Here is a 22,546-nt window from a genome sequence, read left to right on the forward strand (position 1 = left end):
ATGCACCTGCAATAGGGCTGGCGCAGGTTTCCATGGTGAGACCAAATACGCAGTTGGGGAAATTTTTATTTCAGCGGCTACAGACTAGTTGGCTGGTTGGAACGATAATCTAGCAGTGTGTGGGAACAAACTATTATCAGCCGTGGCTAAAAAACGTCCAGTAACGGTTGGCCCAACTAGTTGGGAAAATCAAACTTGTTTGATTTTCCCAACTAAACGTTCAGGTGTATGGGGAACTTTCCCCCCAACTGAACGATAAGTAGGTGGACACTGGCTGGCAGTGTCCGCCTTCTTCTGTCACCATCACTGCCGGCTGGGCTGACTTTATCATCCCAGGATCCCCAGCTGTGGCGGTGGTACTGTGGAGCAGGAGCAGGTTCATGGGTCACACAATGGGACCCCAGCTTTGGCACCCCACCCAAGATCACTGCCACCCACCCCCACAATACACCACCCACGGTCACTGCCCCCCGTGATCCCGGCACTCCCGTACCCCACCCGTGATCGCAGCACCCTGCGCATTCCACCCGTGATGAGAATGGAGTGACGGAGACGGCGGGTGAGGGGGGCTGTCATTGAGGAGGTGGATGAGTGAGCGAGGGTGCAGCGGGCAGCTATATGTCACATAAAGGCAGTGACCGGCTCCGTACCCCCCCGCTGTGCACCTGTGTGTTGTGACTCCCATGGCCACCATGAGCTGGATCCAGCCCATCAAGTGAGGGACAGTTGTGAATGGTGGGGAATAGGTGGGCTCACTGTCTCACCTGCTGGCACGCACACCTCTACCAACCCCCACCCCAACACACACACACCCCATAGAATAGTGACACAACCTGCCAGCAACCCTCCCTCCAATCTATCTTCCTAACATATATATATATACTATATACACATAAACACACAAACAGTAACATCTAGCTACCCCCCCCCCCCCGAGAATACCAAGACTCACCTGTCCGCATCCCCCACCACGGCATAGACTCCCATGCCTGCATCCCCCAGAACAGTCTCCCCTGCCCGCACCCACCTCAGAGTGGCAGCACAGACTCCCCTGCCCCCAGCAGTAGCTATGGCAGCAGCACTATAGTGCATTATAGTGTCCCATTCCCGTATCCTACCCCCCCCCCCCACTATCACCCGGCACCCCTAGCCCCCCACGATCACCAACTCCGGCAGCAGCACTATAGTGTCCCCTTCCCGCATCCTACACCCCACTATCACCCGGCACCCCTAGCACCCCACGATCACCAGCTCCGGCAGCAGCACTATAGTGTCCCCTTTCCCACATCCTACACCCCACTATCACCCGGCACCCCTAGTCCCCCGCGATCACTAGCTCTTGCCGTGGAACTACAAGTACCAGCGGGCTCATTAATGCCTCGCATGCTGGTACTTGTGGTTCTCCAAGTTCCAACTTGCCTTGGCAGCCCAAGCATGCTGGGATTCATAGTTTACTATAAACATAAGTCAATTTAATAAATGTATGTTGGTGAAAGAAAAGCCCACACTGAAATAAAGACACTTCTGCATGTTTAGAATTAATAAAAAACCCAAAACTGAAGTACTGTAGGCAGGCACTGTCCGCTTACTTCTGTGACAAGTTGGACAGAAGTTGGCAGGTTTGCTGGTCTGATGAAAAGTTGGTTAGATGTGTGGAGCACTGATGAAAAGTTGGTTAGATGTGTGGAGCACTGTTTTAGTTTAACAGACAAGTTGGATGGTTGGAAGTTTGGAGTGATGGAGAAAAGTTGGTCTGAAGTTGGCCAGATGTATGGCTAGCATAAGTTACCTTTGTGTGATTTAAGATATCCTGAAAACATGAGCTGTTAGGGGTGCGCGCGGACCGGATTTGGGAACTACTGGTCTACAGTACATAAATAAGTGACTAGCGTTTGTACACTTACCTTTCTTGAACTCAATTTCTAGAATATCAGGGGTGCTAGGAGATGTACTGGGGTCTTTAGTTTTCACATACAGCCCATCTGGTGCATGGTTCTAAGAGAAAAACAAACTATATAATCAAGATAATTGTCCACTGTATACATATCCCTCCCAACAGTCTCACAATTTTCAGGTGTCAACAATGCATGGCAAACCGGAAGATGGGTGTGATCTAATCTGTTCAGATTCCAATTGGGGAATGTTTTGGCGTACTTAAGTAGCAGCACATACATGCTCAGATACTGTCTGGCACATTTACTAGGGGATCCAGTCAGGATCCCGACAGTCGAAATACCAACGGCGTAATCCCGACACAACTCGGAATGCCGACAGCGGTATCCCAAATATGGTCACAAGCCCGGCGCCGTAATCCTGACCGCCAGTCTCCCGAACAAGTGTCTGCCGGCTATTCTCACAGGTATGCTGCGGGGGGAGGTCAGGTTTAGGCTGCAGGGGGGACGGTAAGGGTTAGGCTGCAGGGCAGAAGGGTTAGGTTTAGGCTACGACACGGGGGCGGGGGGGGGGGGGGGGGTTAGGTTTGGGCTGTGTAGAGGGAGGTGTTAGGTTTAGGCACCACTCCCCTGGTGTGAGGGTTAGGTTTAGGCTGTGGGTTGCGTGGGTTAGGAGGCCATTTTAGGAAGGTAAGTATACTTCCCTTCCCCTGTTGGGATTCTGAACATCGGGATGCCACGGTCGGTATTCTGAGCATCCTGAAAACCGGCATTTCAATCCCAACCCTTTACTAAAATGGCTGCTTTTCTATCACTACTCATTGCCAGGTACAAATTAAGAGAGGAGGAGGCCCATGTGCAGTGTCTGTCTAGGCCCCCTCCTCTCTAGCCAGCAGCGCATTAGTGAGCAGCGATAGTAGACCCTGGTGCTGTGCAAGTGTCTACTGCACATACGCAGGTCTCCGGGGAAATTGTGCAGTGCCCATTTTCCCAGTGATTTTCCTACTGCGCAAGCGCAAAATGCACAAATCACCAGAAAAATTGAGCCACAGCCATTTTCCTGGTGATTTTTGCAGCACTGACACTGCTGACATGGGAATCTGGAGTGATAAGTATTGAAGAAAAGGGTGCAGAGTGTAGACCCCCCTGGACCCAGGGGCCCGTGTGCACGACACACCCGAACCTTTTATGGATACGCCACTACTCATTGCATTGATATACATTTTTTTAATTTATTAACATTAGCTTATATAGTGCCAGCATAAACTACCATGACTCACTTACAAAATATTGGCAACGTAACTTGATGCTCAGCCCAGCAATACTGGAAGCAGTAGTAACAGTAGTCTTACCGCATTGCCAGCCACACTTAGGGGTACATTTACTAAGCAGTGATAAGAGTGGAGAAGTGAGCCGGTGGAGAAGTTTCCCCATCAACCAATTAGCAGCTGTGTATAATTTTATAGTATTATAGATGTTACTTCAGTGCTGGTTGCCATGGGCACTTCTCCACTGGCTCACTTCTCCGTTCTTATCACTGCTTAGTAAATGTACCCCATAGACCCCTACGTCACACATGTCCAAATTATCTATGTACTAAGCCCTGGACGGAGTACCAGCCAATCAGTAACTAACTGTCATGTTGCAGGCTATGTTTCCAAAATGACAGTTAGGAGCTGATTGGTTGATACTTTATCTCCATCTACTTTACCTCTCTCCAAGTCTTAGTACACAGACCCTCTAGTTTGCCAGTCCATGCTTGCGTAGTGGAACTGCAAGCAGTGAAAACATTATTAAATAAAAACATTGGTGGTCATTCCGAGTTGTTCGCTCGTTGCCGTTTTTCGCAACGAAGCGATTAGATGGAAAATGCGCATGCGCATGGTACGCAGCGCTCATGCGTTCACTAATTTAACACGAAAGTTTGGAGATTTGCACAAGCTCAAGCGACGTTTTTTCATCGCTCGAGTGATCGGAGTGTGATTGACAGGAAGTGGGTGTTTCTGGGCGGAAACTGTCCGTTTTCAGGGAGTGTGCTAAAAAACGCAGGCGTGCCAGGTAAAAACGCAGGAGTGGCTGGAGAAACGGGGGAGTGGCTGGCCGAACGCAGGGCGTGTTTGTGACGTCAAACCAGGAACTAAATGGACTGAGGTGATCGCAATCTAGGAGTAGGTCTGGAGCTACTCAGAAACTGCAAGGAATTATTTATTAGCAATTCTGCTAATCTTTTGTTCGCTATTCTGCTAAGCTAAGATACACTCCCAGAGGGCGGCGGCCTAGCGTGTGCAATGCTGCTAAAAGCAGCTAGCGAGCGAACAACTCGGAATGACCACCATTTTTTCTGTTAATATTTCCTGCTATTTACATCTGGAGATAGCAACAGCAAAAAGAGGATAGTAAGGTAGGGCTATTCTCTCTTTAGTAAATAGAGTTTTACTTCAAATAATGCATCACAAAATAAAAAAAGGTGTTCGGTAATAATGTACTCTGGCAGCAGGTAATACACACTTCTAGAAATATGTTAAATTGCTGCGCTTGAATAAAAGCTGCTTTCTTAATAGTTGAATTTGATTTTTTGGGGTGGAAAGCGCTAATTGAATTATAAAGTATTAATAGTGGGTGGTATATAAAACTAAAAAAAAAAAAAAGGGAAGGGATTATATAAGTATATAAACAGCGGTACCTGTGAAAAAAGAAAAGTGTTAGTAAAGTAATGTTTACACTCTTTTGAGTGAATTGGTAAGGAGTGGCCCGTGCAGATGTTGTTAGTCCCGGTTACCCTACCTGTCCCTGCGCTATGGTGTTCCAGAGCTGCTGGTGAGCACAGCGGCTCTGATCCTGAGTGCAGCGGATGGTAAGGATTGATGGCGCTGAGTCCCGCTGCGTCCAGCGGGGCTGTGTGCGCACTGATGTTCTCCGGCTCCCGTGACCGCTGCTGACAGCGGGTGGTGTTGCGGCCGATGTCCTGGCCTTGCAGTGGGCTTGCTTTCTCCTTAGTGAACGGTCTCCAACGCGTTTCATGCGGTTTGCACTATATCTATGGCGAATCGCTTGGCGTTCTCCAAATTATATATTCCGCTGTCAGCAGCGGTCACGGGAGCCGGAGAACATCAGTGCGCACACAGCCCCGCTGGACGCAGCGGGACTCAGCGCCATCAATCCTTACCATCCGCTGCACTCAGGATCAGAGCCGCTGTGCTCACCAGCAGCTCCGGAACACCATAGCGCAGGGACAGGAAGGGTAACCGGGACTAACAACATCTGCACGGGCCACTCCTTACCAATTCACTCAAAAGAGTGTAAACATTATTTTACTAACACTTTTCTTTTTTCACAGGTACCGCTGTTTATATACTTATATAATCCCTTCCCTTTTTTGTTTTTTTTGTTTTACATACCACCCACTATTAATACTTTATAATTCAATTAGCGCTTTCCACCCAAAAATACACACTTCTACCACACCAGTGGCCAATTTGAGTGGGCAAAACTAAGCGACAGTTTATAGGGGTCACATATGTTCTGTTAATAAATGTCAAACTAATTAAAGGGTTAGTATACCATTTTATACATTCACTGAATTAATTATGGGCTATACGAACAGAATATGATAAAACAGAAGTTTTACAGGCATGCCCTAGAGCCCGCCTGGCCAACCTGTAGCTCTACAGCTGTTGTGAAACTACACATCCCAGCATACCCCGCCACAGTGTTAGCATTCCCTAATTGCAAATCTATGGCAAGGCATGCTGGGACTTGTATTTTCACAACATCTGGAGAGCCACAGGTTTCCCAGGCATGCCCTGGAGCATAGGGGGTCATTCCGAGTTGTTCGCTCTGTATTTTTTTCTCGCAACGGAGTGATTAGTCGCTAATGCGCATGCGCAATGTCCGCAGTGCGACTGCGCCAAGTAAATTTGCTATGCAGTTAGGTATTTTACTCACGGCATTATGAGGTTTTTTCTTCGTTCTGGTGATCGTAATGTGATTGACAGGAAGTGGGTGTTTTTGGGCGGAAACAGGCCGTTTTATGGGTGTGCGCGAAAAAACGCTACCGTTTCTGGGAAAAACGCGGGAGTGACTGGAGAAACGGAGGAGTGTCTGGGCGAACGCTGGGTGTGTTTGTGACGTCAAACCAGGAACGACAAGCACTGAACTGATCGCAGATGCCGAGTAAGTGTGGAGCTACTCAGAAACTGCTAAGAGGTGTCTATTCGCTATTTTGCTAATCTTTCGTTCGCAATTTTGATAAGCTAAGATTCACTCCCAGTAGGCGGCGGCTTAGCGTGTGCAAAGCTGCTAAAAGCAGCTTGCGAGCGAACAACTCGGAATGACCCCCATAGCCCCCAGTCTTTTTTACCTCAGAAAAATGGAGAGAGACATAGGGCCGAAGTGCTGGGGGTCAAACACCAGCAAAATGGTCTCGCCCGCTCATTAAAACCTGGGCCAAAAATACTATGTACCACACCAAGGGGTATATTTACAAAGATTAGTGTTTTGGCCGTTTTGAAGGGTGTTTGAACTCGAATGGTATCAGGTGCATTTTACTGCAGCTTGCGAGCGAACAACTCGGAATGACCCCCATAGCCCCCAGTCTTTTTTACCTCAGAAAAATGGAGAGAGACATAGGGCCGAAGTGCTGGGGGTCAAACACCAGCAAAATGGTCTCGCCCGCTCATTAAAACCTGGGCCAAAAATACTATGTACCACACCAAGGGGTATATTTACAAAGATTAGTGTTTTGGCCGTTTTGAAGGGTGTTTGAACTCGAATGGTATCAGGTGCATTTTACTGCAACTTTTTGAATCCTGATACGATCATTCACTAAGCTGCCGAGTTTTGCACAATCGTTTTTACCGATGTCGATGTGATTCGTAATATCAGGCAGTGTTTTACAGGAGTGATGAGTAAAACACTGCCTGACAAAACACAAGGAATCCCGGCCGGATCTGTGAGATCCGTGCAGGGCTTCATTGTGTACCTTAAAAAGTTGATTAAAGTCTTAAAAAATCTGAAAAAAATTGCGTGGCCCCCCCCCCCCCTAAGCACAACCAGCCTCGGGCTCTTTGAGCCGGTCCTGGTTGAAAAAATATGGGGGAAAAAATGACAGGGGTTCCCCCATATTTAATCAACCAGCACCGGGCTCTGCGCCTGGTCCTGGTTACAAAAATACGGGGGACAAAAAGCGTAGGGGTCCCCCGTATTTTTGAAACCAGCACCGGGCTCCACTAGCCAGGTACATAATGCCACAGCCGGGGGATACTTTTATACTGGTCCCTGCGGCCCTGGCATTACATACCCAACTTGTCACCCCTGGCCGGGGTACCCTGGAGGAGTGGGAACCCCTTAAATCAAGGGGTCCCCCCCCCCCTCCTGCCACCCAAGGGCCAGGGGTGAAGCCCGAGGCTGTTCCCCTCATCCAAGGGCGGCAGATGGGGGGCTGATAGCCTATTGAAAAAATGTGAATATTGTTTTTAGTAGCAGTACTACAAGTCCCAGCAAGCCTCCCCCGCAAGCTGGTACTTGGAGAACCACAAGTACCAGCAAGCGGTGGAAAACCGGGCCCGCTGGTACCTATAGTACTACTACTAAAAAAATACCCCCAAAAAAACAGGACACACACACGTGAAAGTATAAGTTTATTACATACATGCACACCTCCATACACACATACTTACCTATGTTCCCACGAGGCTCGGTCCTCTTCTCCATGTAGAATCCTTGGGGTACCTGTGAAAAAAATTATACTCACATAATCTAGTGTAGAATCAGAGCTTTGTATAATCCACGTACTTGGCAAAATAATAAAACGGAAACCCGACCACGCACTGAAAGGGGTCCCATGTTTACACATGGGACCCCTTTCCCCGACTGCCAGGACCCCCCCTGACTCCTGTCAAAGAGGGTCCCTTCAGCCAATCAGGGAGCGCCACGTCGTGGCACTCTCCTGATTGGCTGTGTGCTCCTGTAGTGTCTGTCAGGCAGCACACGGCACAGATACAATGTAGCGCCTATGCGCTCCATTGTAGCCAATGGTGGGAACTTTGCGGTCAGCGGTTGACCGAAAGTAACCTCACCGCTGACCGCAAAGTTCCCACCATTGGCTACAATGGAGCGCATAGGCGCTACATTGTATCTGTGCCGTGTGCTGCCTGACAGACACTACAGGAGCACACAGCCAATCAGGAGAGTGCCACGACGTGGCGCTCCCTGATTGGCTGAAGGGACCCTCATTGACAGGAGTCAGGGGGGGTCCTGGCAGTCGGGGAAAGGGGTCTCATGTGTAAACATGGGACCCCTTTCAGTGCGTGGTCGGGTTTCCGTTTTATTATTTTGCCAAGTACGTGGATTATACAAAGCTCTGATTCTACACTGGATTATGTGAGTATAATTTTTTTCACAGGTACCCCAAGGATTCTACATGGAGAAGAGGACCGAGCCTCGTGGGAACATAGGTAAGTATGTGTGTATGGAGGTGTGCATGTATGTAATAAACTTATACTTTCACGGTGTGTGTGTCCTGTTTTTTTTTGGGTATTTTTTTAGTAGTAGTACTACAGGTAGGGCCCGGTTTTCTACCGCATGCTGGTACTTGTGGTTCTCCAAGTACCAGCTTGCGGGGGAGGCTTGCTGGGACTTGTAGTATTGCTACTAAAAACAATATTCACATTTTTTCAAAAGGCTATCAGCCCCCCATCCGCCGCCCTTGGATGGGGGGGGACAGCCTCGGGCTTCACCCCTGGCCCTTGGGTGGCTGGAGGGGGGGGGGGGGGCCTTGATTTAAGGGGTTCCCACTTCTCCAGGGTACCCCGGCCAGGGGTGACTAGTTGGGTATGTAATGCCAGGGCCGCAGGGACCAGTATAAAAGTGTCCCCCGGCTGTGGCATTATGTACCTGGCTAGTGGAGCCCGGTGCTGGTTTCAAAAATACGGGGGACCCCTACGCTTTTTGTCCCCCGTATTTTTGGAACCAGGACCAGGCGCAGAGCCCGGTGCTGGTTGATTAAATATGGGGGATCCCCTGTCATTTTCCCCCCCATATTTTTTCAACCAGGACCGGCTCAAAGAGCCCGAGGCTGGTTATGCTTAAGAGTGGGGACCCCACGCAATTTTTTTCAGTTTTTACACTAAACAGACCCTTTCCCATAGATAACCATGCACAGATCTCACTGATCCGTACATGGTTATCCAAACTCGACTGGAAAAAGCAGGTCTATTTTTTTGCTGCTTTTTTTAACGAATCGAAAAAAAAACAGACCCGCACTTGAGCACTCAGAAACTAACACCCAAATACGAATGAATAGTGAATGCCCGTATTGTATGAAATATCAGCCGCGTTTGACCGATGGTCTATTCATTCGTATTTCGGAACTTTGCAAATCAAACCATTACGAATAGTCCAAACACTGCCGAGATTGGTGCTTAGTGAATTCCCGGATTGGGACTTAGAAAAAAAAACACAAATCGGACAAACTCGAATTCTTAGTAAATATTGGCCCAAGTGTTGGTGGGCGCTGAGGATACAGGCATTACTTCCTCCATGGCTGACCCAGTTTCCCTGCCAGGACCCCCCAGACAAGCCCTGGCAGGGGTATTTACTGTTCGCCCCATTTTCCTCTTGGCACTGGTTTGGGCCCCTTCCCACTCCCATTTGTCATAGTAAAACCAAATGAAAGTAGGTTAGGATAATCTGGGCCCCTCAGTGTTGGAGCCTAGGTAGCCTAATGCATGATTCAGCTATGAAGATGGGGCACATCCAATACAATCGTGGTTTCCCCATTTTTTTTTTATTTTTTTAAGCTCGGAATGATGGGGTATATGCCACTGTAAGATATTATTAGAGATCCTCATAGACTCCTGTGACCATACAAGCGATTAAGGGTTCAACGCTTGTATATGTTATAGAGGTCACAAATCTGAGGTGACCAATGCTTTCTATTACAGTAGGTGGCACAATATGCCATATACGAGGTTTAAATATTAAACTAAAATAGTTGCTTGTATGAAGGGACTCTATATGCGTGACAAAAGCGTATTATTTAGAGTCCGCCTGAATGGAAGGCAATCTGTGAGGAGGGTGAGACAACTACACGACCGCAGTGGAATGAAAACTAGTGTCAGGCAGACATGAGGCTTTCTGCATAAAACAGGGGACCCGCACACAGTACTGTAGTTTATTCTGCAAAGATGGAGAAAGAAATCAGGCTGGGTGACCCCAGCAGGTGCACTGCAGGAACGCACTCGTTCCGTGTCCCCGAGGTTAATACATCCAGGGGAGCTGAGAGGAACAAAGCAAAAACTCATCTAAAAACATATCAGTCTAATGCCAGCTTTGGCAGAGTTACAATAAAGAGGCGCCTTTCTCGAGCACTCATCATTCACGGCCTTTCTGGGTTAGTGGCTAAAATCTGGCTTTGATTGCTTGCTGTCCGTGACTTGTGGGCGTGCTAATGCTTGTCAATCACCCCAGCACCCTGAGTTCTCTGTGCGGTGTACTAGGGAAGTGACAGTAACCTACTGTGTTTTGTTTTTTTCTCTCAAAGAAGGATTGCGTACCTGCCGAAACTGCTCAAATAGCATTACAAGCTGGAAGTGGGGACTGAGACCGGCTGCTGCAGGGACCTCCTCTGGACCCCGAATCCAGGCAGTCATCACTTGGAGAAATCATATTTTTCTCATGTCTCATTCTTCTCCAAGAGGTCTCAATCTTTTTGCTTTTAAATCGGAATGTGTGTGTACGTGGAGTGGCCGAAGTCACAGCAGCAGCAGGCCATTAGTGGGCCCTCTAGTTAGTATATATCACACCATGGGAAAATGGACAATGGCATCGCCATCTTGTATGGCATTCGGCACTCAGAGCATAAAAAGCTTTTATACCGCGAGCGAAGAATACCAGATAACAGATTGGTGCACTCGCTGGGCCTGAAGCAGAGATGGAAGTACACCAGGCGTATGTTGCTACTTAGCTTCGTGCAAAATTGTGCCTATTCCCCCTGCTCCCTATGCTACTAGTTAACATCCAAAGGGGGAGAGTTATCAAATACTGGAGAAAGATAAAGTAACAACCAGCTTCTGTCATCTATAAATACAACCTGAAAAATGAGTTAGGAGCTGATTTGTTGGTATTTTATCCCTCATTCCGAGTTGATCGCTCGCTAGCTGCTTTTAGCAGTAGTGCAAACGCTAAGCCGCCGCCCTCTGGGAGTGTATTTTAGCTTAGCAGAAGTGCACACGCTAAGCCGCCGCCCTCTGGGAGTGTATTTTAGCTTAGCAGCAGTGCACACGCTAAGCCGCCGCCCTCTGGGAGTGTATTTTAGCTTAGCAGCAGTGCAAACGCTAAGCCGCCGCCCTCTGGGAGTGTATCTTAGCTTAGCAGCAGTGCAAACGCTAAGCCGCCGCCCTCTGGGAGTGTATCTTAGCTTAGCAGAAGTGCACACGCTAAGCCGCCGCCCTCTGGGAGTGTATTTTAGCTTAGCAGCAGTGCGAACGCTAAGCCGCCTCCCTCTGGGAGTGTATTTTAGCTTAGCAGCAGTGCACACGCTAAGCCGCCTCCCTCTGGGAGTGTATTTTAGCTTAGCAGAAGTGCGAACGCTAAGCCGCCTCCCTCTGGGAGTGTATCTTAGCTTAGCAGCGGTGCAAACGCTAAGCCGCCGCCCTCTGGCAGTGTATTTTAGCTTAGCAGAAGTGCGAACGCTAAGCCGCCTCCCTCTGGGAGTGTATCTTAGCTTAGCAGAAGTGCACACGCTAAGCCGCCGCCCTCTGGGAGTGTATCTTAGCTTAGCAGCAGTGCAAACGCTAAGCCGCCTCCCTCTGGGAGTGTATCTTAGCTTAGCAGCAGTGCAAACGCTAAGCCGCCTCCCTTTGGGAGTGTATCTTAGCTTAGCAGCAGTGCAAACGCTAAGCCGCCGCCCTCTGGGAGTGTATCTTAGCTTAGCAGCAGTGCAAACGCTAAGCCGCCGCCCTCTGGGAGTGTATCTTAGTTTAGCAGAAGTGCGAACGCTAAGCCGCCTCCCTTTGGGAGTGTATCTTAGCTTAGCAGCAGTGCAAACGCTAAGCCGCCTCCCTTTGGGAGTGTATCTTAGCTTAGCAGCAGTGTAAACGCTAAGCCGCCTCCCTTTGGGAGTGTATCTTAGCTTAGCAGCAGTGCAAACGCTAAGCCGCCGCCCTCTGGGAGTGTATCTTAGCTTAGCAGAAGTGCACACGCTAAGCCGCCGCCCTCTGGGAGTGTATCTTAGCTTAGCAGCGGTGCAAACGCTAAGCCGCCGCCCTCTGGGAGTGTATCTTAGCTTAGCAGAAGTGCACACGCTAAGCCGCCGCCCTCTGGGAGTGTATCTTAGCTTAGCAGCGGTGCAAACGCTAAGCCGCCGCCCTCTGGGAGTGTATCTTAGCTTAGCAGAAGTGCACACGCTAAGCCGCCGCCCTCTGGGAGTGTATCTTAGCTTAGCAGCAGTGTAAACGCTAAGCCGCCTCCCTTTGGGAGTGTATCTTAGCTTAGCAGCAGTGCAAACGCTAAGCCGCCGCCCTCTGGGAGTGTATCTTAGCTTAGCAGAAGTGCGAACGCTAAGCCGCCTCCCTTTGGGAGTGTATCTTAGCTTAGCAGCAGTGCAAACGCTAAGCCGCCGCCCTCTGGGAGTGTATCTTAGCTTAGCAGAAGTGCGAACGCTAAGCCGCCTCCCTTTGGGAGTGTATCTTAGCTTAGCAGCAGTGCAAACGCTAAGCCGCCGCCCTCTGGGAGTGTATCTTAGTTTAGCAGAAGTGCGAACGCTAAGCCGCCTCCCTTTGGGAGTGTATCTTAGCTTAGCAGCAGTGCAAACGCTAAGCCGCCTCCCTTTGGGAGTGTATCTTAGCTTAGCAGCAGTGCAAACGCTAAGCCGCCTCCCTTTGGGAGTGTATCTTAGCTTAGCAGCAGTGTAAACGCTAAGCCGCCTCCCTTTGGGAGTGTATCTTAGCTTAGCAGCAGTGCAAACGCTAAGCCGCCGCCCTCTGGGAGTGTATCTTAGCTTAGCAGAAGTGCACACGCTAAGCCGCCGCCCTCTGGGAGTGTATCTTAGCTTAGCAGCGGTGCAAACGCTAAGCCGCCGCCCTCTGGGAGTGTATCTTAGCTTAGCAGAAGTGCACACGCTAAGCCGCCGCCCTCTGGGAGTGTATCTTAGCTTAGCAGCGGTGCAAACGCTAAGCCGCCGCCCTCTGGGAGTGTATCTTAGCTTAGCAGAAGTGCACACGCTAAGCCGCCGCCCTCTGGGAGTGTATCTTAGCTTAGCAGAAGTGCACACGCTAAGCCGCCGCCCTCTGGGAGTGTATCTTAGCTTAGCAGCGGTGCAAACGCTAAGCCGCCGCCCTCTGGGAGTGTATCTTAGCTTAGCAGAAGTGCAAACGCTAAGCCGCCTCCCTCTGGGAGTGTATCTTAGCTTAGCAGCAGTGTAAACGCTAAGCCGCCTCCCTTTGGGAGTGTATCTTAGCTTAGCAGCAGTGCAAACGCTAAGCCGCCGCCCTCTGGGAGTGTATCTTAGCTTAGCAGCAGTGCAAACGCTAAGCCGCCTCCCTCTGGGAGTGTATCTTAGCTTAGCAGCAGTGTAAACGCTAAGCCGCCTCCCTTTGGGAGTGTATCTTAGCTTAGCAGCAGTGCAAACGCTAAGCCGCCGCCCTCTGGGAGTGTATCTTAGCTTAGCAGAAGTGCGAACGCTAAGCCGCCTCCCTTTGGGAGTGTATCTTAGCTTAGCAGCAGTGTAAACGCTAAGCCGCCTCCCTTTGGGAGTGTATCTTAGCTTAGCAGCAGTGTAAACGCTAAGCCGCCTCCCTTTGGGAGTGTATCTTAGCTTAGCAGCAGTGCAAACGCTAAGCCGCCGCCCTCTGGGAGTGTATCTTAGCTTAGCAGAAGTGCACACGCTAAGCCGCCGCCCTCTGGGAGTGTATCTTAGCTTAGCAGCAGTGCAAACGCTAAGCCGCCGCCCTCTGGGAGTGTATCTTAGCTTAGCAGAAGTGCGAACGCTAAGCCGCCTCCCTTTGGGAGTGTATCTTAGCTTAGCAGCAGTGTAAACGCTAAGCCGCCTCCCTTTGGGAGTGTATCTTAGCTTAGCAGCAGTGCAAACGCTAAGCCGCCGCCCTCTGGGAGTGTATCTTAGCTTAGCAGAAGTGCGAACGCTAAGCCGCCTCCCTTTGGGAGTGTATCTTAGCTTAGCAGCAGTGCAAACGCTAAGCCGCCTCCCTTTGGGAGTGTATCTTAGCTTAGCAGCAGTGTAAACGCTAAGCCGCCTCCCTTTGGGAGTGTATCTTAGCTTAGCAGCAGTGCAAACGCTAAGCCGCCGCCCTCTGGGAGTGTATCTTAGCTTAGCAGAAGTGCACACGCTAAGCCGCCGCCCTCTGGGAGTGTATCTTAGCTTAGCAGCGGTGCAAACGCTAAGCCGCCGCCCTCTGGGAGTGTATCTTAGCTTAGCAGAAGTGCACACGCTAAGCCGCCGCCCTCTGGGAGTGTATCTTAGCTTAGCAGCGGTGCAAACGCTAAGCCGCCGCCCTCTGGGAGTGTATCTTAGCTTAGCAGCAGTGCAAACGCTAAGCCGCCGCCCTCTGGCAGTGTATCTTAGCTTAGCAGAAGTGCACACGCTAAGCCGCCGCCCTCTGGGAGTGTATCTTAGCTTAGCAGAAGTGCACACGCTAAGCCGCCGCCCTCTGGGAGTGTATCTTAGCTTAGCAGCGGTGCAAACGCTAAGCCGCCGCCCTCTGGGAGTGTATCTTAGCTTAGCAGCGGTGCAAACGCTAAGCCGCCGCCCTCTGGGAGTGTATCTTAGCTTAGCAGAAGTGCACACGCTAAGCCGCCGCCCTCTGGGAGTGTATCTTAGCTTAGCAGAAGTGCACACGCTAAGCCGCCGCCCTCTGGGAGTGTATCTTAGCTTAGCAGCGGTGCAAACGCTAAGCCGCCGCCCTCTGGGAGTGTATCTTAGCTTAGCAGAAGTGCACACGCTAAGCCGCCGCCCTCTGGGAGTGTATCTTAGCTTAGCAGCGGTGCAAACGCTAAGCCGCCGCCCTCTGGGAGTGTATCTTAGTTTAGCAGTAGTGCAAACGAAAGGTTAGCAGAACAGTGCTGACATTTTTTCATGCAGTTTCAGAGTGGCTGCAGACCTACTCCTTCCCTGCGATCACCTCAGTCCGTTTAGTTCCTGTTTTGACGTCACAAATACGCCCTGCGTCCGGCCAGCCACTCCCCCGTTTCCCCAGGCACGCCTGCGTTTTTTGGCACACTCCCGGAAAACGGTCAGTTACCTCCCAGAAACGCCCACTTCCTGTCAATCACTCCGATCAACAGAGCGACGAAAAAGAGTCGCTCGGACTTGTGTGAAACTGCATAGTTTTTTGTGAAAATACGTCGCGTGTGTGCACTGCGTCCCATACGCATGCGCAGAAATGCAGATTTTTATCTTGATCGCTGCGAACAACGGCAGCTAGCGATCAACTCGGAATGACCCCCTTTATCTCTTTTAGAGCTTTGGTAAACCTACCCCTCATTGTGAATGTAGTAATCTCTACTAGGTAGAAAAGAGACGCATGGAAACTGGGGTATTTCCACTTGCCTCCAGCCTGCATGAAAACCCCCTCAGTGAGCTTTGCCTAAGTGAGAGACCCTGTTATGCCCGCTCTTTTGTATGTGCAGATGCAGTTGGGTTGTTGGAATACATACCTTTTACTGGCGGCCGGGATCCCGGCTGTCATGATCCCGACTGGGATTCTGGCCACCAGTACGCTGGCAGTGAATAATACAATGAGCTAATAAGAGGCTAAGATAGATAGAATACTTTATTTTCCTACTCCAGTGGAACTTTGAACACAAAAGGCCCAGATTTATCCTTTTCTCCTAATGGCTGTTACCCAGCGCATCACTAATGCAGAACCTTACCATTACTACCTCATTTCCATATTCTCCGGTACCAAAGTACCCTGCCAATGATTGACCATGTACCATACACCACCATCATAGTACCCTACACTTCCCTACTATACTGTCACAGTACCCTACACTCCCATATGCCACAGTCACAGTTCCCCTATGCTCTCCTACTCCACTGTGACAGTGCCCTACACTCTCCTACTCCACTGTCATAGTACCCTACACTCCCCTATGCCACAGTCACACTTCCCCTATGCTCTCCTACTCCACTGTGACAGTGCCCTACACTCTCCTACTCCACTGTCATAGTACCCTACACTCCCATATGCCACAGTCACAGTACCCCTATGCTCTCCTACTCCACTGTGACAGTACCCTACACTCTCCTCCACTATCATAGTACCCTACACTCTCCTATGGCACTGTCACATTACCCTACACTCTCCTACTCCAATGTCGCAGAACCCTACACTCTCCTCCACTGTCACAGCACCCTACACTCTCCTATGCCACTGTCACATTACCCTACACTCTCCTCCACTGTCACAGCACCCTACACTCTCCTATGCCACTGTCACAGCACCCTACACTCTCCTATGCCACTGTCACATTACCCTATACTTCCCTACTTTACTGTCACAGTACCTTACACTCCCCCATGCCCCTGTCACAGTACCCTACACTCTCCTACTCCACTGTCACAGTACCCTACACTTCCCTACCCCACTGTCACAGTACCCGACACTCCCCTATGCCACTGTCACAGTACTCTGCACTTCCCTACCCCACTGTCACAGTACCCTACACTCCCCTATGCCACAGTCACAGTACCCCTATGCTCTCCTACTCCACTGTGACAGTGCCCTACACTCTCCTCCACTATCATAGTACCCTACACTCTCCTATGGCACTGTCACATTACCCTACACTCTCCTACTCCAATGTCGCAGAACCCTACACTCTCCTACACTGTCACAGCACCCTACACTCTCCTATGCCACTGTCACATTACCCTATACTTCCCTACTTTACTGTCACAGTACCTTACACTCCCCCATGCCCCTGTCACAGTACCCTACACTCTCCTACTCCACTGTCACAGTACCCTACACTTCCCTACCCCACTGTCACAGTACCCTACACTCCCCTATGCCCCTGTCACAGTACCCTACACTCTCCTACTCCACTGTCACAGTACCCTACACTTCCCTACCCCACTGTCACAGTACCCTACACTCCCCTATGCCCCTGTCACAGTACCCTACACTCTCCTACTCCACTGTCACAGTACCCTACACTTCCCTACCCCACTGTCACAGTACCAGACACTCCCCTATGCCCCTGTCACAGTACCCTACACTCTCCTACTCCACTGTCACAGTACTCTACACTTCCCTACCCCACTGTCACAGTACCCTACACTTCCCTACTACATTGTCACAATACCCTACACTCTTCTATGCCACTGTCACATTACCCTACACTCTCCTACTCCAATGTCGCAGAACCCTACACTCTCCTACACTGTCACAGCACCCTACACTCTCCTATGCCACTGTCACATTACCCTATACTTCCCTACTTTACTGTCACAGTACCTTACACTCCCCCATGCCCCTGTCACAGTACCCTACACTCTCCTACTCCACTGTCACAGTACCCTACACTTCCCTACCCCACTGTCACAGTACCCTACACTCCCCTATGCCCCTGTCACAGTACCCTACACTCTCCTACTCCACTGTCACAGTACCCTACACTTCCCTACCCCACTGTCACAGTACCCTACACTCCCCTATGCCCCTGTCACAGTACCCTACACTCTCCTACTCCACTGTCACAGTACCCTACACTTCCCTACCCCACTGTCACAGTACCCTACACTCCCCTATGCCCCTGTCACAGTGCCCTACACTCTCCTACTCCACTGTCACAGTACCCTACACTTCCCTACCCCACTGTCACAGTACCCTACACTCCCCTATGCCCCTGTCACAGTACCCTACACTCTCCTACTCCACTGTCACAGTACCCTACACTTCCCTACCCCACTGTCACAGTACCAGACACTCCCCTATGCCCCTGTCACAGTACCCTACACTCTCCTACTCCACTGTCACAGTACTCTACACTTCCCTACCCCACTGTCACAGTACCCTACACTTCCCTACTACATTGTCACAATACCCTACACTCTTCTATGCCACTGTCACATTACTCTACACATCCTTATGCCACTGTCACAGTACTCAACACTTCCCTACTCCACTGTCACAGTATCCTACACTTCCTGATTGCCACTGTCACAGTACCCTACGCTTCCTTATGCCACTGTCACAGTACTCTACACTTCCTTATGCCACTGTCATAGTACCCTACACTTACTGATTGCCACTGTCACAGTACCCTACACATCCTTATGCCATTGTCACAGTACCCTACACATCCATATGCCACTGTCACAGTACTCTACACAGCCTTATGGCACTGTCACAGTACCCTACACTTCCCCACTCCACTGTCACAGTACTCTACACTTCCTCATTGCCACTGTCACAGTACCCTACATTTCCTTTTGCCACTGTCACAGTACTCTACACTTCCTTATGCCACTGTCACAGTACTCTATACTTCCTGATTGCCACTGTCACAGTACCCTACACATCCATATGCCACTGTCACAGTACCCTACACATCCATATGCCACTGTCACAGTACCCTACACTTCTTTATGCCACTGTCACAGTACTCTACGCTTCCTGATTGCCACTGTCACAGTACCCTACCCATCCTTATGCCACTGTCACAGTACCCTACACATCCATATGCCACTGTTGCAGTACTCTACACTTCTTTATGCCACTGTCACAGTACTCTACGCTTCCTGATTGCCACTGTCACAGTACCCTACACAGCCTTATGGCACTGTCACAGTACCCTACACTTCCCCACTCCACTGTCACAGTACTCTACACTTCCTGATTACCATTGTCACAGTACCCTACATTTCCTTATGCCACTGTCACAGTACTCTACACTTCCTGATTACCATTGTCACAGTACCCTACATTTCCTTATGCCACTGTCAAAGTATACTACAGTAGACAACCAATATTCATGAAAATCAATCCATTAGGAACCAGTGATGAAATTACTTCCTAGTGAATTGATTGGCTACATTGACTTGTCATGATAAGATATATGTTAACCATACTTGCCAAGTTTTAAGAGCCCGGAGGGATGGCTCAAGTGCAGAGAACATGCCGACATGGGACCAATACAAGCAAAATCTCAATTGTAGAAATGAAAAAAAAAAAAAAAAGTAAATGTCAGGTCCATACAAGAACATAGGAACACAAACCTTTAATTAGTCACTGCACGCAGTACCCAAGAACAGGTACCAATTATAGACTGACAAAGCCTCATACCACAAGCGTGTCCTCTTCTTCCACTTAAATGACAGAATCCGACATACAAATGTATGTTCCAATAACATATAGTACACAAACAGACAGCTGAACGGACAAGCCACGTCAACAACTCTGGTGTTTACCACCTATTGGTCAGTGCCATGGCCCACAACACTGAACAATTCCTAGTAGCTGGCAAGGTCAGGATAAGCGAGGGGGGTCGGCCCGGAGGGCACTTGCAAAATATCAAATTTCACATCTCTTTACTGAACACTGGCAATCAAAGTCCTTAGCGCACAGTGTGCTAACCCCGCTCCTGACAACGGCTATTATATAAAATAACCAAATAGAAATAAAATGTTGAACGCTCTGCCAGTGCCTTTTTGTCAGCCAAGTCTCTCCACTTTTATTTCTTTTCAAAGCCTCGGTTCAAATGACAAGTCAACGCCTGCACTGTATCACCAGCCTTTCCATTTATCTTGCCCTGCAGGGGTCTGCTACAGCAATGTCATCGAGAAATGAACAGAGGCAGAAAGGAAAAAATAAATATATATATATATATATATATATATATATATATATACACACACACACATATAATATTTTATTATTAATATTTTTTTTTAGATATAAGCAATCAGGACAGTGTGGGGCTATAACGGAGTCTAAGTAGAAGGTTGCAGAGTGGAGAGAGAAGAGAGGAGGGAAAAAAAGTGTGAGAGAGGAAAGGGAGAGGTGGGGGTGCTGGGGGGAGAGAGATTAGGAGGAAATGGGGCATGAACTGAATGCTAGTGTAAGGCTGCTTGTGCCATCAATGGTTTTATTCACCCAGTTGATGTTGTTGTGTCCGAGTCTGAATGAACTCTTTCAAAGCGCCATATGAAGTTAAAGCAAGTAAATTTCTATCTTTCTTACATTAGAATGCCTCATTGCCCCTCAATCGGGTCTCATGGAGGCAGAAAATGACCCAACCATCTGTTTTTTTTTCTTTTTCGTTTTTTTTTTCTCTTAAATCCCGCTGTTGGCAGCACATGGTTTGGGAAAATGAGGTGAGAGAGGGGAGTCGGGAGAGGGGGTGGCTGGAGAAAAGATGTCAGAAAGAGATATAGAGACGTGACTGGTACTTTATCACTCCCCAAGGCTTAGTACGTCTGCTCCTGCATGATAGATAGATAGATAGATAGATAGATAGATAGATAGATAGATAGATAGATAGATAGATAGAGTTCCACCTTCTCATAGGATTCCTAGCTCTTTTTTATATATATATATGCTCCTGGTGATCGAAGAGTCGACACGGGAGTGGAATGTCACCAAACATAATATCAGCGTGTTTGAAAAGGAACATTTGCCGACCCTCACTACTGACACCTCCACAGACTGGCTTGCCAAGCTTCAGCTTCAAGTGGATACATATAAGAATGATCTCCTCAAATATAAAAGAGAAAAGTACAAAAAAGTAGTGGCCGATTACTCGCAACATCGGGTCTATCAATGGCTACATCAAACTAAGAATTTCTCTGGCAATAAGCAATTTGTTCAACCTCGGAGACAGCCACAAAGAGTGAGATTCTCCAGTACATCAGCAAGCGAGTCTGAAGATCAAGGTAAACGAGGTGCCAGTTCTACAACTACAGGTACCCCTTTAGGGGTAAATACCCGGGCAGGGGCCCGAAGCAAAGGCCAACGCGCAGGGGGGGCCAATCGTGGAGGCAAAGGCCAAAAGTCCAGAAAAAACAACTAAGTACCATCTTCAATCTGTCTTCATACACTTTGGATGTACATGAAGAACAGCTACTTCAGAAAGGACTGTCCTTCGTACCGACCAATTGGCCAGACCCCTTTAAATGGAAGGTCGACACATTCAGATTTCACCGTTCTCTCAAACTCAAAGAACATTTTTTCAAACATCCAGTTGCAACAGTGGACAAGACACCAGCCAGGATTCTTAAATTGGGCCAAAGATCAAGATTTGATCCACAGTCATCCAATGCTTCGTTGCGAACATTTCATAGACTATTAGAGAGAAGCACGGACGTTAAGCCCAAACCTATTAGGTACAACTTATCCAAGGACGAACGTGAAGCCCTGATTAAATTAAAAAGTCGGCAGGATATAGTTATAAGATCAGCCGACAAGGGGGGCTCCATAGTCATCCAGGACACCAACAAGTATGTTGCTGAATGCACCCGGTTATTAGGTGACTCAGCCACATACCGTAAGCTGGAAGGTGATCCCACACAGGCGTGTAAACATAAATTGGATGCTATTCTTAAACAGGCTAAAGATGCAGGCCTACTATCTCAAACCATTTGGGAAAAATTGACAACAAATTTCCCAGTCATGCCCATTTTTTACACGCTACCAAAGGTGCACAAGGACGCACAGAATCCCCCGGGCAGACCCATCATCTCTGCCCGGGGCTCGCTGTGCGAACCAATTGCGGTGTACCTTGATACGTTCTTGCAACCGTGTATACAGAATACATTCACACACCTTAAAGATACAGGTGCACTTCTTGATAAACTACGTACCGTGCAGTTAGCGATGGGAGATACTACACTGGTCACACTAGATGTGGCCAGTTTGTATACTTCCATCCCTCACACAGCAGGCGTAGAAGCGGTGAGACGTCTGATCACTGGGAATAGCTTATACCAGGGTCCGGACATCGATCTGTTCCTTACGCTATTAACTTTCACGCTGGAGCATAACTTCTTCATGTTCAATGGCAGCTATTATTACAGCTAACGGGGTGTGTGATGGGTTCTTCCGTCGCACCCTCGTTCGCCAATAGCTACATGTGGGAGGTGGAGAGGAATCTCTTTTTTGAGGATAGGACCATTGTCAATGCCCTAGGTCTGTATTACAGGTATATAGACGATCTGCTGATTTTTTGGCAACAAGACATTGGCAGATTGCAAGAAATTATAGATCAACACAATCTGTCAGAAAGTCCGATTAAATTTACAATGTCACATGATAAGCAACGGATTTGCTTTTTGGATATTTTGATAGAACTAAAGGATGGGCAGATCCAAACCTCTCTTTACACCAAGCCCACAGACCGGAACACGGTCCTTCATGCTGATAGCTTTCATCCAAAACCCACCATCCGGGGGCTGCCCTACTCACAGTTAGTACGGGTATGCAGGAATAATAGCAACCCCGAGTTGAGGGAGGAACAACTCAACAGTATGATAAAGAAATTTGAGGAAAGAGGATACTCTAAAAGTGAGTTGTTGCACGCACGCACAAGGGCGTTAGCCAGCTTTCAAGAGGATAGGAGTAATAGTCCCAGACGTACAGGAAACACAGTTACTTGGGTTAATGAATTCAACACGTTAAGCACACATACCACCAAGA

General features: G+C 49.0%; 1 protein-coding gene across 3 annotated transcripts in view; it reads right to left on the minus strand.

Moving 5' to 3' along the window:
• The window catches only part of ASS1 (argininosuccinate synthase 1), a 215,048-nt gene that overhangs the window by 84,530 nt on the left and 107,972 nt on the right, over positions 1 to 22,546 (minus strand). For all 3 annotated transcript variants that reach the window (XM_063936716.1, XM_063936715.1, XM_063936717.1), the window contains exon 10: positions 1,905 to 1,995. In XM_063936716.1, coding sequence (XP_063792786.1) covers positions 1,905 to 1,995 — 91 coding nt within the window. The remainder of the gene's footprint in view (positions 1 to 1,904; positions 1,996 to 22,546) is intronic.

Source organism: Pseudophryne corroboree, chromosome 8, assembly GCF_028390025.1.
Source record: "Pseudophryne corroboree isolate aPseCor3 chromosome 8, aPseCor3.hap2, whole genome shotgun sequence".
Taxonomy (NCBI): Eukaryota; Metazoa; Chordata; class Amphibia; order Anura; family Myobatrachidae; genus Pseudophryne; species Pseudophryne corroboree.